The sequence below is a fragment of the Tremella mesenterica genome (assembly GCF_000271645.1).
Source record: "Tremella mesenterica DSM 1558 unplaced genomic scaffold TREMEscaffold_1, whole genome shotgun sequence".
Classification (NCBI taxonomy): Eukaryota; Fungi; Basidiomycota; class Tremellomycetes; order Tremellales; family Tremellaceae; genus Tremella; species Tremella mesenterica.
The window spans coordinates 5,706,997-5,725,120 of NW_006711225.1; the positions used below are offsets into that span (position 1 = coordinate 5,706,997).

Below are 18,124 nucleotides of genomic sequence, written 5' to 3' on the forward strand. Positions count from 1 at the left end.
TATACCTGAGACCTACCAAGACTTTACCTCTTCCTCTTCCTCTTCCTCTCTCATCTCTGTCACAAAATCGAACCACCTCAATCGAACATTCCACCTCGGCAAATCCTACCATCATCGTACAACAAGATGCTATGATTTCCCATATTACCACGCAGGATAATCCCAGCGAAACGTCGAACGATATCCTCAGAGATGGGCTTTCAACTTCCACGATTCTCAATTCGACTTCAATCTCAACAAGTCTTGTAGGTGTTGAAAAGTTGATGACGGGGATCAACTCTCCACACTCTTCGGTCCCCGAGAAGGTCGACGGGGTATTTCCTCACAATTCGGATCCGCCCCTTGAGAGACCAACGGGGGAACAAAATGTCGAATGGATCACTTGGAAGTTCACACCAGAGGAAGAAAGTAGGAGAAGGGCGTATCTACCTTTAGCATGATGAAGTTGGTTTTGAAATGCTTCGACTTGAACGAGAAATCTTGTACTTTTCCAATCATTTTACACTTGAATGCAACGCCATGTACTCGTACTTACAAAAGTCTTCGTTAAGGACACGAGGTATCTGAGAGATGCAACGGACGGTGCGAAACGGCATCCAGAGGGCTACGCGACTGGAACTCATGTGTCACTGCATGTGAAGATATTCGAGTATATGCAACCTAGACATTCCACCTATTATAGCTAGAAGAGGATTGGGGAACAGAGATCAAACGGTCATCAAACGGTAACTCCATTCACCCGATCCTCTTCCTCCGCTTCGGCCAATTTCTGTCGGAAAAGCTTCTCCGCGTTGACCCACACAGGCGCTGTGACCCTGTCTGGAAGCTGCAGGAGACTGGGGAGGAGGTCGCGAGAGAACTGCTCGGAAGCTTCACGTGGGAGCTGAGGTCAGTAATTGTCCCATGTCCTGGTCGGGTAGGTAAATGCCTGGGTATTCGAGTAGGAGAGGCGAGAGAATGTGAAGGGTCTGGTGATAGGATTGATAAAGGGGAGAAAGACTCACCAGAGTAGGAAGGTGATCGATGGAGACAACGGTACATCGTTTGCCAATACCAACATCAACCTCGACAGTTGGTTCGGGGAAGGTAGTGTTGATCGAGTAAATCGGAATGGGGTTGTGAGGGTTAGTAGTACTGTTGTTCAGCATTGATCCCTCCATTATCTCCCTATTTTCTACATTCCGGTGGGATGAAAAGATACTCACTCGCAAGAAACATCTACCACGACAGACAACCTTCTCTTCTCCCCGGCCTCAGCCATGAATTCCTTAGTGATGAACTTGGGAATTGGCGAAGATAGATATATGCAATTGACAAATACGTCGACTTCATGTCAGTTTGTCCATGTTCAGTGATTGACCAACTTACCATCAAGTATCTCAGTAAAGGGTCCACCTTTGGCAGTTTCTGCCATATCCCACTTGATGATATTCTCCCTTATCCATCAGTTTAAGCTATATATTAGATGATTTGACTTACTCTGCCAAACCTGCCTTCCTAAAAAGATCAACAGCACCACTTCCACATCTTCCCAGAGCTCCAATGACCAAAACCTTGACCGACTTCGGTCCCCCTTCTGTACCTTCCAAAGCTTGTCTAACATGGGCGATCATAGCTTCTTCATTCTGATAAGGCTTCAAAGGGCTCAATCTCCCCTCACCACCTTGTTGTTGTTGTGCCGCATAAGCTAAAGCACCAGCTGCGGCACCTGCAAAACCCGCATGAAAGCCGAATGCAGCCACACGTCGTCTAGTTTTGGGATCCTCGAGGAATTCGAGGTCGTATAGGAGTCCGTTACCTTGACGGAAACGACGTAAAACGTCAGTCCATCCAGCTTGACGTTTGTAGCAATGGGCAAATTGGATATGAGTGTGAGGAAGTGGGTCACTTCATGTTCAGCATTCAACGACGCACGGGGAAGAAAGGACTTACGAGGATAGTGGGAGCTCCTTGAGACCGATGATGGGTACTTCGAGTGGAGCACTCGGCCATTCGTTGTTGGGTACCATCTCACATCCTACACTGATTTGTCAGAAGTCGTTCAACTAGAGTATTGTGTGATTTTGACGGGATGATCATCAAGAATAACGTTGATGATAGTTGATGATAGTTGAAAAGGTTTAGGTGACTCACGCTTCGAATTCTGCATCATCAAAAATTCTCTGAGGGTCTCTTTCCACATAAACGTGGAAGTTGTTCTCGATAAGCTCCTTGGCAGTAGTAGGAGTCAGAGCCGAACGATGTTCAAACGGTTTCTTCTCACAACGAAGCCAGATAGGCTGACGGGGTTGAGTTTCTGAAGATGTGCCTGCAGCTGAGGACGGGTTCAAGGGTGTTTGCGAAGACATTATGCTGATTGTTTGCGAGATGTCAAATGGTAGATATGTGTGTTGAGAAGCAAGATAAGAGGAAGAAAGACTAAGGGGGTGCTTTTGGACGTCTTCGACTTGAAAGAAAGGAGGTGAAAATCGTCGTTGGACTCGAAATTTGTTGTGAAACCCGGCTGAGACCGATCAAGGTGGGTCAATGATCAAAGGGTAGGGGATGGAATGATGACGTGGAGTTTCCCCATCTCAAATGTTCTTGAAAGGATCTTTCAACCAGTCGACATTTAAACCCCCCTCCTTATCTCTTCAAAGCCCTCTTATCTCATACGTTCACTCTCAGATATTAGCAGAATGAGTGAGAAAGAAACTGAAATGGTTCATACCGACTCTGCTGCTTCTGCCTCCGAAGCGACCCCTGATGGTGCTGTCGCTCCCACCAAGGGAGAGCTCAAAAGACGACAGAAGGAAGCTGAGAAGGCTCAGAAAGCTGAAGCTCGGAAAGCGAAGGAGGAAGAAGAGAAAAAGAAGAGGGAAGCGTTGGCGGCACAGGATTTCGCGAGTCAGAATTATGGGAAATTGCCTTTGCATCAGAGTCAAGAGAGGACTGGTAAGTGGTATTTTGCCCCTACCTAAGCCTTTTCCGACTGTCTTCCATGGACAGCAATCCAAAGTAGGGAGTGGAATATGATCACGGATGAATGTCTAGATAAATTGTACTGATCACATAGGTCAAAAACGAGTCAAGTTCTCAGAGTTAGACCAGTCTTTCGTCGGCCAACGTGTTATATTCCGAGCCAGAGTTCATAACATGCGTCCTCAAGGTTAGTGAAAAGACAAAGGAGCTCATCCTTGAGAAGAGTATGTCAGTGCTGATGTCCTCAAGGTGCAAAGATTGTATTTTTGACTTTCCGACAACAGATGTATACTTTACAAGGTGTACTGGTTGTCACTGGAGAAAATTCTGAACATGCGGTTTCCAAGCAGATGTTGAAGTTTTCTCAATTGATACCGGTGTGTATCTCCGCCGACCATACCCTTTGAACCCCTCAGCGCTTCAGCTACTCTGCTTACTGTCCAGTCCGAATCCCTCGTCGTGATCGAAGGTGTTATCAAAGCCGCTGAAGTCAAATCGTGTTCCATCACAGACCTCGAGATCAGTATTCAGAAGGTGAGTCTACAGTACAGTTTTCATTAAACATGTCGCCCTTGTTCGTATTTCAGTTGCGAAAGAAAGACGTACTTGGAAATTCACTGACGACCAGCTCTTCGCCGCTGTCGAAGTCACCGTGCCGGATCTTCCTTTCTCCATAGACGATGCCTCCCGACCAGAATCGGACTTCGCAAGGGTCAGATAAACCTTCTTTTTCGTGACCCAGGCTGACGGGGTAGATGGAAACGGAAGATGTTCAATTCTCCCGAGTGTCTTTACCGACCCGACTAGACAACAGAGTCATGGATCTTCGAGTTAGTCGTATCTCTTTATCCACCCATACAATGCACTCCTTCAGGAGGATAAAGGATGCTGATAAAATAGACCCCGACCAACCAGGCTATCTTCAGAATCCAGTCGGGTATCTGTCAGATGTTCCGCGATCACCTAAACTCTCAGGGTTTCATTGAGATACATTCTCCTAAGCTCCAAGGCGCTGCTACGGAGAGCGGAGCTAGTGTCTTCAAAGTACAATATTTCAATGGTCAGCTGTTTCAAGTTATATGATCACGCGAAAGCAGCTGACAATGAGGCATTGCTTTTTTGGCTCAAAGTCCTCAATTGGCAAAACAAATGTGTATCGCTGGAGATATGGAGCGTGTATACGAGATTGCGCCTGGTCAGTATTGGAACTCTCTAGCATGTCCTGTATGCGAGGGGAATGCTGTTGGATCACACGTTGACATCTAGTTTTCCGTGCAGAAGATTCCAACACTCATAGACACATGACGGAATTCGTTGGACTGGATCTCGAAATGGCCATCGAGGAACATTATCACGAGGTTGTTGACGTGCTCGACTCTCTCTTTTTGACCATCTTCAAAGGTCTCAAAGAGAAGTACTCGAGGGAAATCGAAACAATCAAGAAACAGTTCCCATGTGACGATTTTGTGTTTTTGGACAAGACTCTCAGACTACCATTCAGTGAAGGAATGAAGATGTTGAAGGAAGCTGGAGCTAAGGATGGAGAGGGAAATCCCATCGGCGAGATGGACGATATGAGGTGAGTGGTTCTCTTGATATTTCTTAACATCAAATCACTCCACACGCCCATTTTATCCTTCCACACAGGTCATCAGTGGACTGTGGACTCTGTTACAATTCTTTCATGGAGCATGTAATTGAGAATGACAATGATCACCTGTAAGGAATCGTTATGATGTCAGCAAGCTGACCGTTAGTACCGAGAACGAAAAACTTCTAGGTCGTTTAGTCCGAGAAAAATATCAAACAGACTATTTCATTCTTGACAAATTCCCTTTATCCATCCGACCATTTTACACCATGCCCGATCCCACCGACCCATCTGTGTCCAACTCGTACGACTTTTTCATGCGTGGTGAAGAAATCCTTTCTGGTGCACAACGTATTCACGATCCCACTTTCCTAACTGAACGTATGAAAGTAGCGGGTATCGATCCCGCTACCATGCAGGGGTATCTGGATGCTTTCAGACTGGGTGCTCCACCTCATGGTGGTGGTGGTATAGGATTAGAGAGGGTGCTCATGTTGTATTTGAAATTGGGGAATATAAGAAGGGCAAGTTTGTTCCCTCGTGATCCGAAGAGGTTGACACCGTGAGGGTCGTTCAAATCATCAATATTGTTGGTATCTACTTATCTCCTCTGAGATTTCAAGACTACAGAACTCTTACGCGAGGATACTTTATGAGAAGGGGACTGAGTTATTTCTCAGAATTATCAATGCATGTCATGTCCATATCAATTTGCATTGCTGGGGCTCCAGAATTTTTCATTATAAGAAACTGCGGTGCCCCACCGTTCAACGTCGAATTTAAGCTGGTACAGAGAGTACTTAGTCCTAAGTTGAGCAAGTGGAATGTCCTCTTGACCGACATCGCTTGACGACATGATGCACCTACTCATTCTGATCAATCTGGCGTGAGCTTGTTCCCTTTTACCATTCAAAGTTCTGAGCAGAAGTATATCCATTTCGAAGCTCACTTTCAGGCTCATCCCCATCCATGCTCACCTCATTCAATTCCCTTCCACCTCCATCGGGCCGTCAATGATGGAAGGACCTTATCATCCTCGGGTAGATTACGCAGCTCTCGAGTATAAAACATATGAGGTAGCACCACCGGAAGGAATGGAACTGAAGATCTTGCATGAAAGTGGACAACCGGGGGACAAAGTCAATTTGATGTTTTTCTCAGATGGATGTAAGTTTTTCCTTCTCTTCCTCACATATTTAAGTCCTGATGTTCTGAATACATCGTATGTATCCTCTGTATCTTCATTCACTACCCTTACCATTTGAATCTGTCACTATGACTCTCTCTTCATCTGATTTCTATGTGAAGCATCTGGAAAGGTAAGTTACTAGAGGGAAGCCAGTGGTTGGTGACAGACTTTACTCTAATGGTTGTCAGGGATCCCGCGTCGGAAGGTCCAGAAGGGGGAGGACGGATGTCTGTGATTGAGGTCAGAGATAGGAGACGAGAGACGCTAATCTTAGATATCATAGAGGAAAAGAAAAAATTCTTCCAAGATGCTCTTGAACTCAGCGATGTGATAGTCGCCAAGAATGGAAGTATGGCACATGTTTCACATTTACTCAACGTATATGCTGTATTCGTTCCTTCTTCACATGTGAGGATCGCTCTATGTCCTCTTTTCTTTCATCATATTCTCCCTTCTGAGATCCTGCCAGCAATCTCCATTTATGCCCAGGAATACATATTATTCTTAAGCCGATCTGAATGCTGTCACCCATCGAGTCTAAGAACTTTTCAGGAGCTCGCAATCGGTGTGAAAATGTCAGTCTGACACACAGTCGGGATTAGGACACGATCATCCATTACCTCATAGTCCTTTCGGTCTCTATCGACCAGGTCCAGAGCTTCGGGCGGTATATGTTGGACATGCCGCTCGTGCTAGGACGGCGTGTAAGTTTTGGAGAGATGGAAAGAAGGCGGGGTGTGATAATGCTATCCTTCTCGGTGAGATTTTTCCTATGAACCTTTTCATTTTCGTCCCTACAATCTATCGTAATTATCTGAAAATGTTCTCTATATCTTTCCCCAATATCTTCCTCATGTGGCATGACTGTCGTCAAAGTGGAGTCTGACCACCAGGTAATGATCCCCTTTATGGAGGTCTTGGTGGGGAGTTCACGTGAGTTTCGACTGGTCTCCGGATATCCACCCTTAGCTGAAAATGAGTGTTATCACAGCGTCCAAATTGAACGGCGGTCTGGTTCTCCAGCATGAACTAGGTCATTCTCTTATTCCTGTTGGAGAGGAATACGAAGGAGGTGAGTGTACGAGTTTGCAACTCAAGAATGATCTTACGCTGAACCTTAGGCTACGTATACTGCGGTGTCAATTCCGATTCACCGAAAAATCTGCATCATCTGAAATGGGCAGATATGCTAACAACACCGGACGATGTGAGGATAGAAGATGCCCGCGTGCCTCTGCAAGCGTACCCGTAAGTAGTGTTATCTTACTTCCCTCTTCATCCACTGGCCATGTGACAGAAACATCTAGAGACAAAGCTCACCCTCAGATGGCACGATCTGTCATCTTCACCATACACCATCTCCTTCACTTCATCTTCCACCCCATTACATCCCTATCCATCTGCTTTTCTGCGTCTCTCACTTTCCTCCATACCCCAGGCCTCTCATGTCAATCTGACCCTCAATGAACAATCTATCGATCTGACTGCTGGTTTCCCTCCGTTATGGGAAGGATCCAAAGATCGTCGATGGGTAGAATTACCCATTTTTCCGTTGTCAGAAGAATCGTACATTCTACAAGTGGCTCTTACGGACGAAGGGCGGGATGAACCAACAGGGAAAGGAGGAAAGATGTTGACATCTGTCGAAATAATCGAGTATGGTCGTGGATTTCGGCACGAGCTCGGCTTTGTAGGGGCCTTTCCGACGTATTCCATTGACGGTCGGATGAGTCTGAGACCGGTTAGTCAATGCGTGGTCATGATAGTCTTGATCTGACGTCTTAGACGAATGAAGATTGCGTCATGAGAAGGGTCAATGAACAACGTGAGTCCGTTTCTTTTGTTCGAGTGCGATGTCTCCTGATTATGGTATGAGGCGTCAGTCGCTTATTGAATGTGCTTTGGCAGCCAGTGTGCATGGCTGATAGAGGGTTCTTGCTTTAGTTTGCCTCACCTCAGTAACCTAGTCACCAGCTTGAGCGCATGAAACTAACGTCTAGACTTCTGCCCGATATGCAGTAAAGGTCTCCAAATAAACCTAGAAAAAATCATACAGGCCAAAAGAAGACACGTCCCTTACGAGATTATCAAACGTACCTTATTGCGATGTCGGTGATGCGCGTTATCTCGAACGGTCAACGGTTCAACAGTCTCGACGGATCTTGATTATCGTATTCCAAAGTCAAAAGCTTGCTATGCATGAAGAACCGCAACGACGTCGTTCTCGACCAAAACTTACGATCCCATGTCGTCATTCCGGACGCGTGTGGCGTTGAGAGGCCGTGGTGGATGATACTCGGAAGTCGCAGCCGGTCAGGAAAGTTTCCGACCAAGAGCCGGAATGAACCACCCGATCTACCCTTCGGCCTTTTGGCCCCGGCCCCTTCTTCCCTCGTCCGGAAATCACCATTCGAAATCTGGTCCTTCAATCGTCTTCCATGCATAGCTCGACACGACTCTTGGATCTACGGCTAGTTTACGCAAGGTACGATAGTCGGTACTCTGGGCCGAACGGCGGCTTCATCAATCCTTTCTGGGTTGTGGTCCATGAAAAACCTATTTGGTCGCGTGGACATTAGAGCTTTTGGATCGCGTCAAAGTGTATGCATCATCAAGCTCGGAGTGGGTTCCGACGATTTTGGGTGGAGGTAGAATTGACAACCTTTTGACTTTCTTTCTCACTCTTGTTCTTCTATTTCATTCTCTCTGTAAATGCTTCTCACACAAAAGCGACCATTGTAGACGAATCACTCCTCATTCGTCTTTTGGTCCTGTTCACCTCAGTGATCCCTCATTCCTCGAGGGATTTGTAGTGATAAGAGATATAGGACGATCTTTACAGTGTATACAATTTTCTTTTTGGACAGCCTGATTCATAATCGTACTCTCTGAACCGACAGAAAAGTCTTGATTCACATTCCTACAATGTCACAACCACAATCTTCCACACCTACTGCCTCATCCTCCACTCTCGTCCCTCATCCCACCACTGTCCCTTCTCAAAATGCAACCACTTCCACTTCCATACCCATCGTCCCTGATCTCCCAAAGAGTGAACCTCCAGATTCGGATACTCAATCATCATCATCGAAAGAGATCAAAGAAGCCGATTTACCTTCTGCTCCAAAAGGCAAGAAAGAATTAGAAATCCAAGATCAATCGACGAGAATGCCATTGCGAAAGTTATTCAAGATTTACTTTGGGATAGGAATAGCATTGATGCTTTCTTTCATTGATCAAACTGGTGTGTCGACTGCTGCACCTGTCATCGGGACTGCTTTGGGTGGATCAAGTTCTATTACTTGGGTAGGAACATCATTTTTCGTAGCCAAGTGAGTGTTCTGTTCTTCGTCATTCGATCATATGTCATCTTAACATTCACGAAAATGAGGTCAGATACCACGGAGACAGGGAGTCGATTCACTTTGTAGTGATGTAAGGCTGGTTTGGGTCTACGTCTAAGATGAGTAGGATACTGGTAGGGTTGAGTTACCACGAGCGAAGAGAAAGAGGGACAGAATGTGACAATGATTAACCATCAGCTGTGCCATGCACCTCGTTTACGGTCGTCTATCCGACATTTTCGGGCGGAAAACAATGTTGCAAGTCGCCGTTTTCTTTCTCGCTTTCGGTAACCTGCTGTGTGGGTTCGCCAAGACGCCGGTGCAGTTGTACATCTTCCGTGCGATCAGCGGTATGGGTGGCGGTGGTGTCAACGGAATCGCTATGACTATCGTGAGTTACGGTCTGTGATTTGATGTGGTCAACCATTCCATACTTTTTCCTGTGCGATTCACAAACTTCAACACGGTGTTCCAGTGTTCTGTTCAGATGTTCAATACCACTGTCTTCCTCATCTTTCCCATCCGTCAGTACGAGAATCAGGCAAATACTGTATGGTCAAAAGCTGAAACTCTAGGTCTCTGACATTGTCCCTCTCAAAGATCGAGGAAAATACCAAGGTCTTATCTCTGCCGCATGTACCGGTGGATCAGCAATCGGACCTTTCATCGGTGGTGGTCTTGCGTCCTCCGGCCATTGGCGTTGGCTATTCTGGATCACGACCATCTTCGGTACTTTGTGTATCATCATGGATCATTTCGTTCTCCCTCTCAAACCTGTCCATGGAGATATCAGAACTAAACTCAAGCAAATTGATTACCTCGGTATCTTTTTGAGTGCCGCAGGAACTGTCCTCTTGCTCGTTCCCATTTCCGGTGGAGGGTCAACTTTTGCATGGGATAGCGCAGCTGTCATTGGATTGTTGGTTTCTGGTGGAGTTTGTATGATCGGATTCTTCCTGACACAATGGAAATTTGCTGCTTTACCTATTCTTCCTCGTGAGTCATTCTGAGTTTCATAATCCCCTTGTTTTCCCATTCACTTCCCTTCAAATACTATGCCTTGTCCTACGTCTCTCTGTCGCAGTATTTACATTCACACGTCACGCATGTGGTCTATCTGCCTTATCGTTGATTAGTTGTGTATGGCCGATTGAATGATTCACTAACCCTCAGTGCGTCTCTTCAATGATAAAACAGTCACTGTGGTCATGATTCAATCCTTTTTCATCGGTATGATCTACTACGGCAACATTTTCTACGTTCCTATTTACCTTCAATACGTCAAAGGGTACTCATCCCTCGTCTCTGGTGCATGGATTTTGGTCACCACACTTCCCAACACTGTCTGGGGTATTTGGAGTGGTTTTTACATTAGTAGGACGAACCATTACAAACGGATTATCGTGAGTGAAGCTCTCTGAATCTGCAAACACTACCACGTCCCCCAATAGCCAATTCCTATAAGAAAACCGGTCGTACTTGTCAGTGGCGTCGTTCGATCGGTATTACTGTTCACGGAAGGGCAGTGGACTGTTGGTCGGACCAGACACGAGTGACGTTTGAAAGTACCTTCCGGGACACAGCTGACTACCTAGGTTATTGGTGCTCTTCTTTGGACCTTAGGTCTAGGACTCCAGATCTTGTGGAAAGAAAGCACTCACATTGCTGTTGTTCTCGTCATCCTTTTGATCAACGGATTCGGAGTTGGTTGGTCACTCCAGACGAGTGAGTTATCCATCGTGATCTTGGTTGTGGGGAAGAAGAGAGTGGTAGATGATTGGTTCACCCTGCTGACTAATCAGCTATGGTTGCGGCTTTAGCAACAACGCCTGCACCGGATCGTGCGGTCGTCACTGCTGCTCGTAATTTCTTCCGTACCATGGGTGGTGCTTTTGGACTTGCCAGTGAGTTTAAAGTCGTTCTTGTGTTGATTACGAAAATTCCATTTTCTACTCTCCATTCTATCACTCTCATTTCCACTTACTATCTGTCTTGTTTCCCCTTGAAGATACATGTATCATTTGTATAAAATCATCACTTGTGTCCAAAGGAGTGCGCAGGAGTAAGGTGGTATTAGAAACGAGTAAAAAGAAAGGAAAAAGATATTCAAACTTACATCCAGTCTCAAACGCAATTTACAACAACATTGTCTCTTCCAACTTACCTTCATGGTTATCACCATCAGATCGTGAAGCCGTCATTTCATCCGCTCTCGACGGTCTTAAAAGATTAAACGATTCTCAACAAACAGCTGTCAAAGCGACTTTCATGAAAGGTCTAAGAACCGATTTCATCTTCTTCACTGCCGTAGCTGCCATCTGTATAGTATTATCATTCATGGTAGATGAGGTAACTTTCCGTAAAGATTCACCTGCATTAGTAGCGGAAAAAGAAAGGTATAAACGTGAAATGGCAGCAAAAGCCGAAGCTGGACAAGCAGGATTGATCGATAATGATACCGTTGAACCTATTCATATACATAAACATGGACCTGGACATGTTCATGGACATAGAGATGCGGATGAGGTTGGGATTGAAAAAGAAGAGGTTTTACCTGGTGAAGAAATCGTTGATTTGGCTGGAGGTGATATAGTTGATGATGCTAGTTCTCATGAGAGTAGTTTTACGGATGTTGATGAGAAAGAAGGTTTGGAAGAAGATTTAAAGGAAAAGAAACATAGATGATATATATAACATTTGATACCTTTTTTTCTTTTTCCCACTCTCTAGTCCTTTTTTTCACCTTCTTCATTCTTTATCCTAAACTCTGGTTCAAGTGATTAACCCTTCTTTATTATTATCCATCCTTCTTACTCATACAACAATCATCATCATCCTTCTTTTCGTTATCCTCAAGTTGGATCTGGAATCTTAGGAAATAGTCGATCAGGAATGGGAAGAAATACGACAATGTGGACGAGTATGTGATTTTTCGTGATTATTTGATCTTCGTGACTTTTGATTTTAGGACATGGGGAAATGAAACATTTAGTGATACGTGATGAGTCCTAGAAATACTTTCTCAAAGGTTTATTGCAAAACATCAATGCATCATGCATCATCTTCCTTCTATCTCTTTTTCTTTTTCACTTGATCTTTCTAATCCCTCATCACTTGCATCCCGACATATCTCCTCCAAGGCAGCTGCGATAGTAGGTGGGAAAACAAACGCACTCATGCTTTTCCCAAAATGAAAGCAAATCTTCGTGATACCGTTCTCACAAGTCTCCTTTGCTTCAGCGAGACGAATCCGCACCAGGGTGATGGCGGAAGGTTGTGCGTAGCCTAAAAGTGAAGTTTGAGTAACTAACTCCGTTTCGAAAGTCTGCAGAGATGCTCGGAAACGGACGAGAGCTTCGAGGATAGAAGGTAAGACTTGTTGGATGAGACCGTATGTATCTTCGGAAGTCGAAGCGATTGATAGGTTAGTGAAGACTGTGATTAGCAATCATCGTTCTGTATGCGTCGGTTTCATCACGGGAGATGAGCGGTCAAGTCATCTCCGCCCTGAGCAGATTATCACTGAAAGGTGAAAGTGACATGAAAAGTGGTAGGGGAAAGTGTAGCAGAGTTGGAATTCCAAAACTCACCATCCACTAATCTTTTCAAAACCACCGGTTCTGGTAAAGCTATCTCCACTCTTCTCCTAGCCCATTCCTTTCCACCCCAAGAATACAAACCCTCCCATAATCCCTTCGCTTCACCTACTACGGCCCTTCCTACCGGAACATCCTCAATTTTACCTATCACTTCCCTCTCTAAACCCTCTATCCTCTCTACGGCTTTTTGTCCCACCTGCTTACCCAATGCTTGAGCTCTTAAGACTGGTTCAGGAGGTGTGGATCTGATAGGTCCGTCAAGTACGCTCTTCAAAGCGGACTGTAATACCGATTTTTGTTTTGGAGCAGGTCGGAATATATCTCCCGATTTCAGTGAGATAGAATGAGAATCTTGGGTCGGTGCTTTGACCACAGGGGTGATAGACCGCGTGGGTAAACCACGCGATGAGAGAAGTGAATATTGTTTACCCAAGAGTAAAAGGAGTTCTTGTATGAGATCCAACGTCAGAGAATCTTTCGATGTCATCTCTTGAAAAATCGCTTGTCGACGTGAAGGTATAGAGGATATTCGGACAAGTTCCATAAGGGTGAAATGCTACTCGTCAGCTACGAAACGATCGAAACGATAAAGCTCACGAGATAATAAGGGTTTTGAGACTTCAATGCGGTGAGAAGATATCGGTCTGCTCCCAGAGGACTCTTTCGGGTGAAAGTGTCAAAGTCGAGAGGCTATGTTTCAGCCCATACAACATTTATTTATGTATGAGATAGACTGACCTGGTTCACGTACGCCGGTAGAGCAGCCATGGGAATTTTGACAATCACAAGTGTCATCAATTCCAGTAAGATCAGATGGACAGCGAGGGATAGCCCGATAGTATTCTTAGAGCTTTTGGCAAAGTTTCCGACGAATGAACTATCATCAGCGACGCTGGGTTGTTTTGTAGGACGTGGTGCTCACCGAAGAGGAATGACCCATCCTACGATCGAAGTCCACACGGTTCTTCTCAAAGCTTTATATGTAAAGGTGTATATGAGTGGCCAGAGAAATGCCAACGTTACGCTGTTCCATTTTGTCTTGAAGAAGCGCTCAAGTGAAATTTGAGAGAATAGAGTGGTTTTGACAGCACGACTAAATGGAATCTAAGCGTCAGCTTCCCATGACCAGTCCATCTGTTACATCACATACCCGTCTGTTGGGCCAAACAGCTCTGAATCGATCTTGAAGTAGATCCCGTACGCCAAGACCTAAGAGAAAAGCACAATGTCCCAGGAGTAAAAATACGGGTCGTTCGTTGACATGCCAAGGATGACGTCTGATATCAGACTTTATTCCGACTTCGTAATCATGATACTCACTGAGTGCGAGACCAAGGACCGAGATTGGCTGATGGTCGATAGATAGATATTAAAACACAATACGATATCGTCCAACTTATTCCAGAGATGACATTAGCGATGAGAGGTTGGGAGGTTTGGGATGTGAAGCTGAAGAGAAATAGGGATGGAAGGAATGCTTTTGCTTGTGTTTTTGGGGGATCTATGTATGAGCAATAATCGGAGCTGTGGGTTTGAGGTAAGAGTGATGTGTTCGGAATGGACAGTTGGGACTGACGAATGATGAGTCTTCTTCGTGCACTTAGTACTGGATAAACGCCAAGACAGAAAGCGGCTGAAGCGGTGAAAAGGCATAAGGGAAGGGAAGAGATTCTCAGACCTAAAGATCAGCTATGACGGACGAGTCCCCGGTACTAGCCGTTCACAATTCTATATCCCGCCCCTCTATCCTTAGGAAGAGTAACTACAAACGTAGAGGATATGCCTGCTTCATATGAGGTCATCACCGAGGTATGAACAAGATAGCGAAGTTCACCGAGTGAAAACGAGAGACAGGTTAAGGAATAGACTGAAGACACAGAAATTACGACTCACCAGAAAGAACGAGTATCGTTATGGAAAAGATAAGATTGGACCATATAGCAGCTCTAATGTTCAAAGCTAACCATCTTCTCGCCAGAAATTTCTTCCTTGTTAAAAATACTCTAAATGTCGATATTGACTCACTCGATAATGCGCTTCTATTCTTGTCATTGGCTGATGATCAGCTTCTGTCGCTCGGACATCCTCAGCTTTTGTCGTTCACATGAATATATCTTCTAGAACATAGTCTTAATCCAGAATGTAAGAAGTAGCAAGTTCAGGATGGTGACAAGTGAAAATTCCATGTGGGGTGGTAGGGTGGAGGGAGGAATGTATACTGAATTCAGTCTTTTGAGGGAAAATGACTTACCGAAACCTCTCTCGTTTTAGAGTCATTGTGAACCTTTATGAGACTGTTCATCCCTTTGTTCACTTCCTTCTTACTAATCACTGATTAGCAGAAGAACTTCTCAACCAAACACCTGAGAGACCAATACTTGTAAGTGTCAAAATCAAGAACGAAGACGCGACGAATTCTTTCAGTTGATTTAACTTCAATCAATCGAGGTGAATGTGGCATGTGGCACATTCCCTTCCTCCCCATGCCATACACTATGCACTATGACCATGGGGAACTATGGCATACATATTCAACCGATGCTGATGAGATGACGATATCTCAAGATACCTCAACAACAGCCTGAATACCTCTAACACACTAACGATCCGTCATACCCGGATAAACCGGTTAACCCTCCTTCAATCGACCGGACAGGGTGTTCCACAATTCCCATGAGAAAAGAAGGACCATTTCACACTTCCATTCAACCCCATGATGCATGACAAGTATATAAAGGATCATACATTTTGATACATATGTATTCTCCTACCACTCCTTAGCCTTCCAAGTTCTACCATTGTGGCCCCACAATCATTTCAGGGTATATAAACCATTGTCTGTCCTCCGAGATAGTTGGTCTTCTTCGTATTTTCATAACTTGACAATCTCAACTCGATCTTTGATACTTGACAGATTAGGATCCTATATACCTTTGTCACCTTGAGGAGCTAATTAGGCTACAGAGAAGAAGAGAAAGAAGAAGAAGAAGTAAGAGAAGAGATAAAGATGATAACTTTCGCACCTCAGACTTTCACCGTTCGTAAACTTATTTCAATCTTCCGTCAGAGGTAAGTTCGTTCAATCCACCTTCAATCTTACATCTTTTCAATCCCTCATATTTGTCGGATCATCGACTCCTGATATTCTGAGTCACCTGATCACTCACATACCCCCTCCCCCCCAACCCCTCTTATCTCTTTTTGCATAGGCACTACCAATGGATTTTCCCAACAATTGCGATTTTCTCCAACATCGGATTCAAGAATTCACCCCTACGTTGAAGATGTAATATGTGCTGATACGATACAAGCGGACCTGCACCGGGACTCTCAAGTGGACATACTATATCTTCTAGGACTAACCAACCCCTTCTACCACAAACCATCCGAACTCACGTTCATCCACCTCAATGGTCAGAATCAACACTCAGATGTAAGATTGAAAAAGCTCGTTTGTTTCGATTACAAGAACAAGCACATGGTACTTATCAATTAGGAATGATTTGATCATTATCTTCTTCTCTAATCAAACACCCGTTCTTCCCACATGACCCACATGAGTTGTGAGAAATTGTACCATTATGGATAAAACCACAAGTGAGATGTAACGATAGCAAATATGTAAAATGTATTCATTATGCAGATTGTTGTATTGATCTGATCTACGCTCACTGATTGAAGCCAAAGTGAGAAGACAGGATGATGAAAAAGATGAATCACGAATTCTTCAACTGCCCATCTTTCAACAAACTTTCTTTCTCCCCTAGTACTCTAGGACCATCTCCCACTCTAGTTTTGATCAAACTTTTCACCGCACCCTTTCCCCAAGAAGCCATCACTCTTTCATCAAACTTCTCCAACACCTTCTTCCCCTCTTGTTCCAATTCCACCTCCACAATATTTTCTTGAGGGAACCAACGTCTCACACTCTTTTCCACCAATCCCATCCATTTTTCCAGAGCATAAATCACCGCATTAGGTCCCGCGTCAAACGTATAAGCCGCTATCCTACCATAACCCAACTCTCCAGAGACCCGATTGAGTTCTTCGACCATGGCGATGATCGATCGTGAGACGTCATTCATATAAAAGATAGGAGGAGAAGTATCGAGACATACAGCATGAAATGAATTACTATCCGTCATTGTGATTTGTGCGAAAGAATCAAAGTTTCTTTCTTTGATAGCATGTGAAATAGCTGTCATTCTTTCGGGTACGATTGTCAAGCGATGTTGGAGTAAAGTCGAAGTTTCGACAGTACGTTGCATACCTGATGTTGAAGAAGTACCTTTTTTGGCATCTGATACTACGCAGATGAGAGCGCACATTTCTGGCCAATGATCACGAGGGGCTATCTCTTCCGCGATAGAGTCAGATCCATCTGGTTGAGTACCTTCGCGCCAGGCGACGTAGCCGCCGAAAAGAGAACGACATGCTGATCCTGAGCCTTGACGAGCGACGAGAGATAATTGGCCGAGGGATTGAGGGAGAGAGTAGAGTGTAGCGAGAGAGAAGACGAGAGCTGCAAGACCCGAGGCGGAGGATGCAAGACCGGCAGCTGTGGGGAAATTGTTATGAGAAGCGACACGAAGGGGGTATGTTGAGAGCTGGGTATTAGTATCTTAACCATAGGCTTGAAACACCCAGTCTCGCCCAAAGAACTATTCACAAAAGAGTTACTTTATACCAAACTGTACCTTCCCTCAAAATGACGAGCATAGTGGAGGAGCAAGCTGAGGAGAAGGTGAAAAATGCCGTGAGAGAAGAACAAAAAGTTGAACTCACAGGTTCCAACCCCTTATCCTTTTCCAAATCCCTCCTCCAACCTCTCAAAACCTCAATACAAGTCGCAGTCCTACCTCCAAATTTCACCACCTCTTCTTTCCCATTCAACCACAATTTATCTCCCGGAGAGAAAATAGGGTCGCATTGCGCAGTGGTAGTAGATCGAAGATCGTCTTGGTTCAGGTGATGGAAAGGGAGGAGTTGGTAGGTAGTATGAGGGATGTATCGCGTTTCCCCCAGTATCTGATGTCAGTGGTGAATCATAATGACAAGAGAGCATACGGCTCGGCCTCATACTCTGGATGTTGGAATATACACTCCGGTCGCAGGTGTGTTTGTGGGACGCTGGGGGGAGGCGGGGCGAGGAAGCATAGTTCTGGAGGTTGGAAAGAGTCCGAAGGAACCGGAAGACTATGAGCCGATCGAGGGGGACAGAAAGGAAGACGATGGAGGAGGTGAAGACTTACTTGATACATGCTATATTGACCGGTGCAGAGATAGTAGCTTGGTGTGCCATCTCGAGTGATAGTGCTTGGGGAAGGAAGAAGGAGTTTAGAGGGAGGGAGGGAGGAATGGGGAGGAAAAGGGTAAAACGTGGTTGAAATCAATCGAACGATGGTCGTGCCTGACATTGACACGCTCCGTGCTGCAAGTT

The 18,124-nt window shown here is 45.0% G+C and overlaps 6 protein-coding genes across 6 annotated transcripts; 3 read left to right on the plus strand and 3 right to left on the minus strand.

Annotated features, from left to right (window-relative positions):
* Window positions 1-607: 607 nt before the first annotated feature.
* Window positions 608-2,480, minus strand: TREMEDRAFT_37417 (uncharacterized protein). The gene is made up of 7 exons (XM_007000837.1): window positions 2,134-2,480; window positions 1,933-2,022; window positions 1,480-1,887; window positions 1,369-1,436; window positions 1,206-1,326; window positions 1,005-1,134; window positions 608-883 (listed from the first exon to the last, which is right to left on the minus strand). The coding sequence occupies exons 1-7, from the start codon at window positions 2,346-2,348 to the stop codon at window positions 719-721; spliced, it is 1,197 nt and encodes a 398-aa protein (XP_007000899.1). The 5' UTR covers window positions 2,349-2,480; the 3' UTR covers window positions 608-718.
* A 129-nt stretch (window positions 2,481-2,609) lies between these two features.
* On the plus strand, window positions 2,610-5,260 carry TREMEDRAFT_42447 (uncharacterized protein). The gene is made up of 10 exons (XM_007000972.1): window positions 2,610-2,934; window positions 3,056-3,148; window positions 3,211-3,338; window positions 3,406-3,495; window positions 3,590-3,673; window positions 3,717-3,791; window positions 3,862-4,021; window positions 4,070-4,156; window positions 4,228-4,540; window positions 4,719-5,260. Exons 1-10 carry the CDS (start codon window positions 2,679-2,681, stop codon window positions 5,116-5,118), a joined length of 1,686 nt encoding a protein of 561 aa, XP_007001034.1. The 5' UTR covers window positions 2,610-2,678; the 3' UTR covers window positions 5,119-5,260.
* A 386-nt stretch (window positions 5,261-5,646) lies between these two features.
* On the plus strand, window positions 5,647-7,857 carry TREMEDRAFT_26270 (uncharacterized protein; the record flags this gene model as incomplete). Its single annotated transcript, XM_007000680.1, has 9 exons — window positions 5,647-5,719; window positions 6,016-6,149; window positions 6,334-6,499; window positions 6,635-6,674; window positions 6,722-6,813; window positions 6,863-6,989; window positions 7,068-7,482; window positions 7,527-7,566; window positions 7,742-7,857. The coding sequence occupies 9 exons, from the start codon at window positions 5,647-5,649 to the stop codon at window positions 7,855-7,857; spliced, it is 1,203 nt and encodes a 400-aa protein (XP_007000742.1).
* A 1,028-nt stretch (window positions 7,858-8,885) lies between these two features.
* Window positions 8,886-10,988, plus strand: TREMEDRAFT_13940 (uncharacterized protein; the record flags this gene model as incomplete). The annotated part of the gene is made up of 6 exons (XM_007000344.1): window positions 8,886-9,073; window positions 9,284-9,476; window positions 9,661-10,081; window positions 10,259-10,488; window positions 10,681-10,810; window positions 10,888-10,988. Coding segments are annotated over 6 exons (1,263 nt in total), but the record flags the coding sequence as incomplete, so codon positions are not given.
* Window positions 10,989-12,143: 1,155 nt separating this feature from the next.
* On the minus strand, window positions 12,144-14,986 carry TREMEDRAFT_59795 (uncharacterized protein; the record flags this gene model as incomplete). The annotated part of the gene is made up of 11 exons (XM_007001755.1): window positions 12,144-12,520; window positions 12,676-13,240; window positions 13,282-13,374; window positions 13,423-13,561; window positions 13,607-13,788; window positions 13,835-13,961; window positions 14,005-14,185; window positions 14,261-14,362; window positions 14,578-14,668; window positions 14,710-14,739; window positions 14,936-14,986. The coding sequence occupies 11 exons, from the start codon at window positions 14,984-14,986 to the stop codon at window positions 12,144-12,146; spliced, it is 1,938 nt and encodes a 645-aa protein (XP_007001817.1).
* A 1,414-nt stretch (window positions 14,987-16,400) lies between these two features.
* Window positions 16,401-17,986, minus strand: TREMEDRAFT_67459 (uncharacterized protein; the record flags this gene model as incomplete). Its single annotated transcript, XM_007001905.1, has 4 exons — window positions 16,401-17,291; window positions 17,470-17,642; window positions 17,752-17,753; window positions 17,937-17,986. The coding sequence occupies 4 exons, from the start codon at window positions 17,984-17,986 to the stop codon at window positions 16,401-16,403; spliced, it is 1,116 nt and encodes a 371-aa protein (XP_007001967.1).
* Between the last annotated feature and the right edge of the window lie 138 nt (window positions 17,987-18,124).

Coding starts and splice junctions, on each gene's coding strand:
- TREMEDRAFT_37417 (XM_007000837.1), bottom strand. CDS start 2,348: ATGTCTTCGCAAACACCCTTGAACCCGTCCTCAGCTGCAGGCACATCT. Junction 1,888..1,932: donor AAGGAGCTCCCACTATCCTC/GTAAGTCCTTTC, acceptor CTGAACATGAAG/TGACCCACTTCCTCACACTC. Junction 884..1,004: donor TCGATCACCTTCCTACTCTG/GTGAGTCTTTCT, acceptor TACTGACCTCAG/CTCCCACGTGAAGCTTCCGA.
- TREMEDRAFT_42447 (XM_007000972.1), top strand. CDS start 2,679: ATGAGTGAGAAAGAAACTGAAATGGTTCATACCGACTCTGCTGCTTCT. Junction 3,496..3,589: donor TCGAGATCAGTATTCAGAAG/GTGAGTCTACAG, acceptor ACTGACGACCAG/CTCTTCGCCGCTGTCGAAGT. Junction 3,674..3,716: donor CAGAATCGGACTTCGCAAGG/GTCAGATAAACC, acceptor CTGACGGGGTAG/ATGGAAACGGAAGATGTTCA.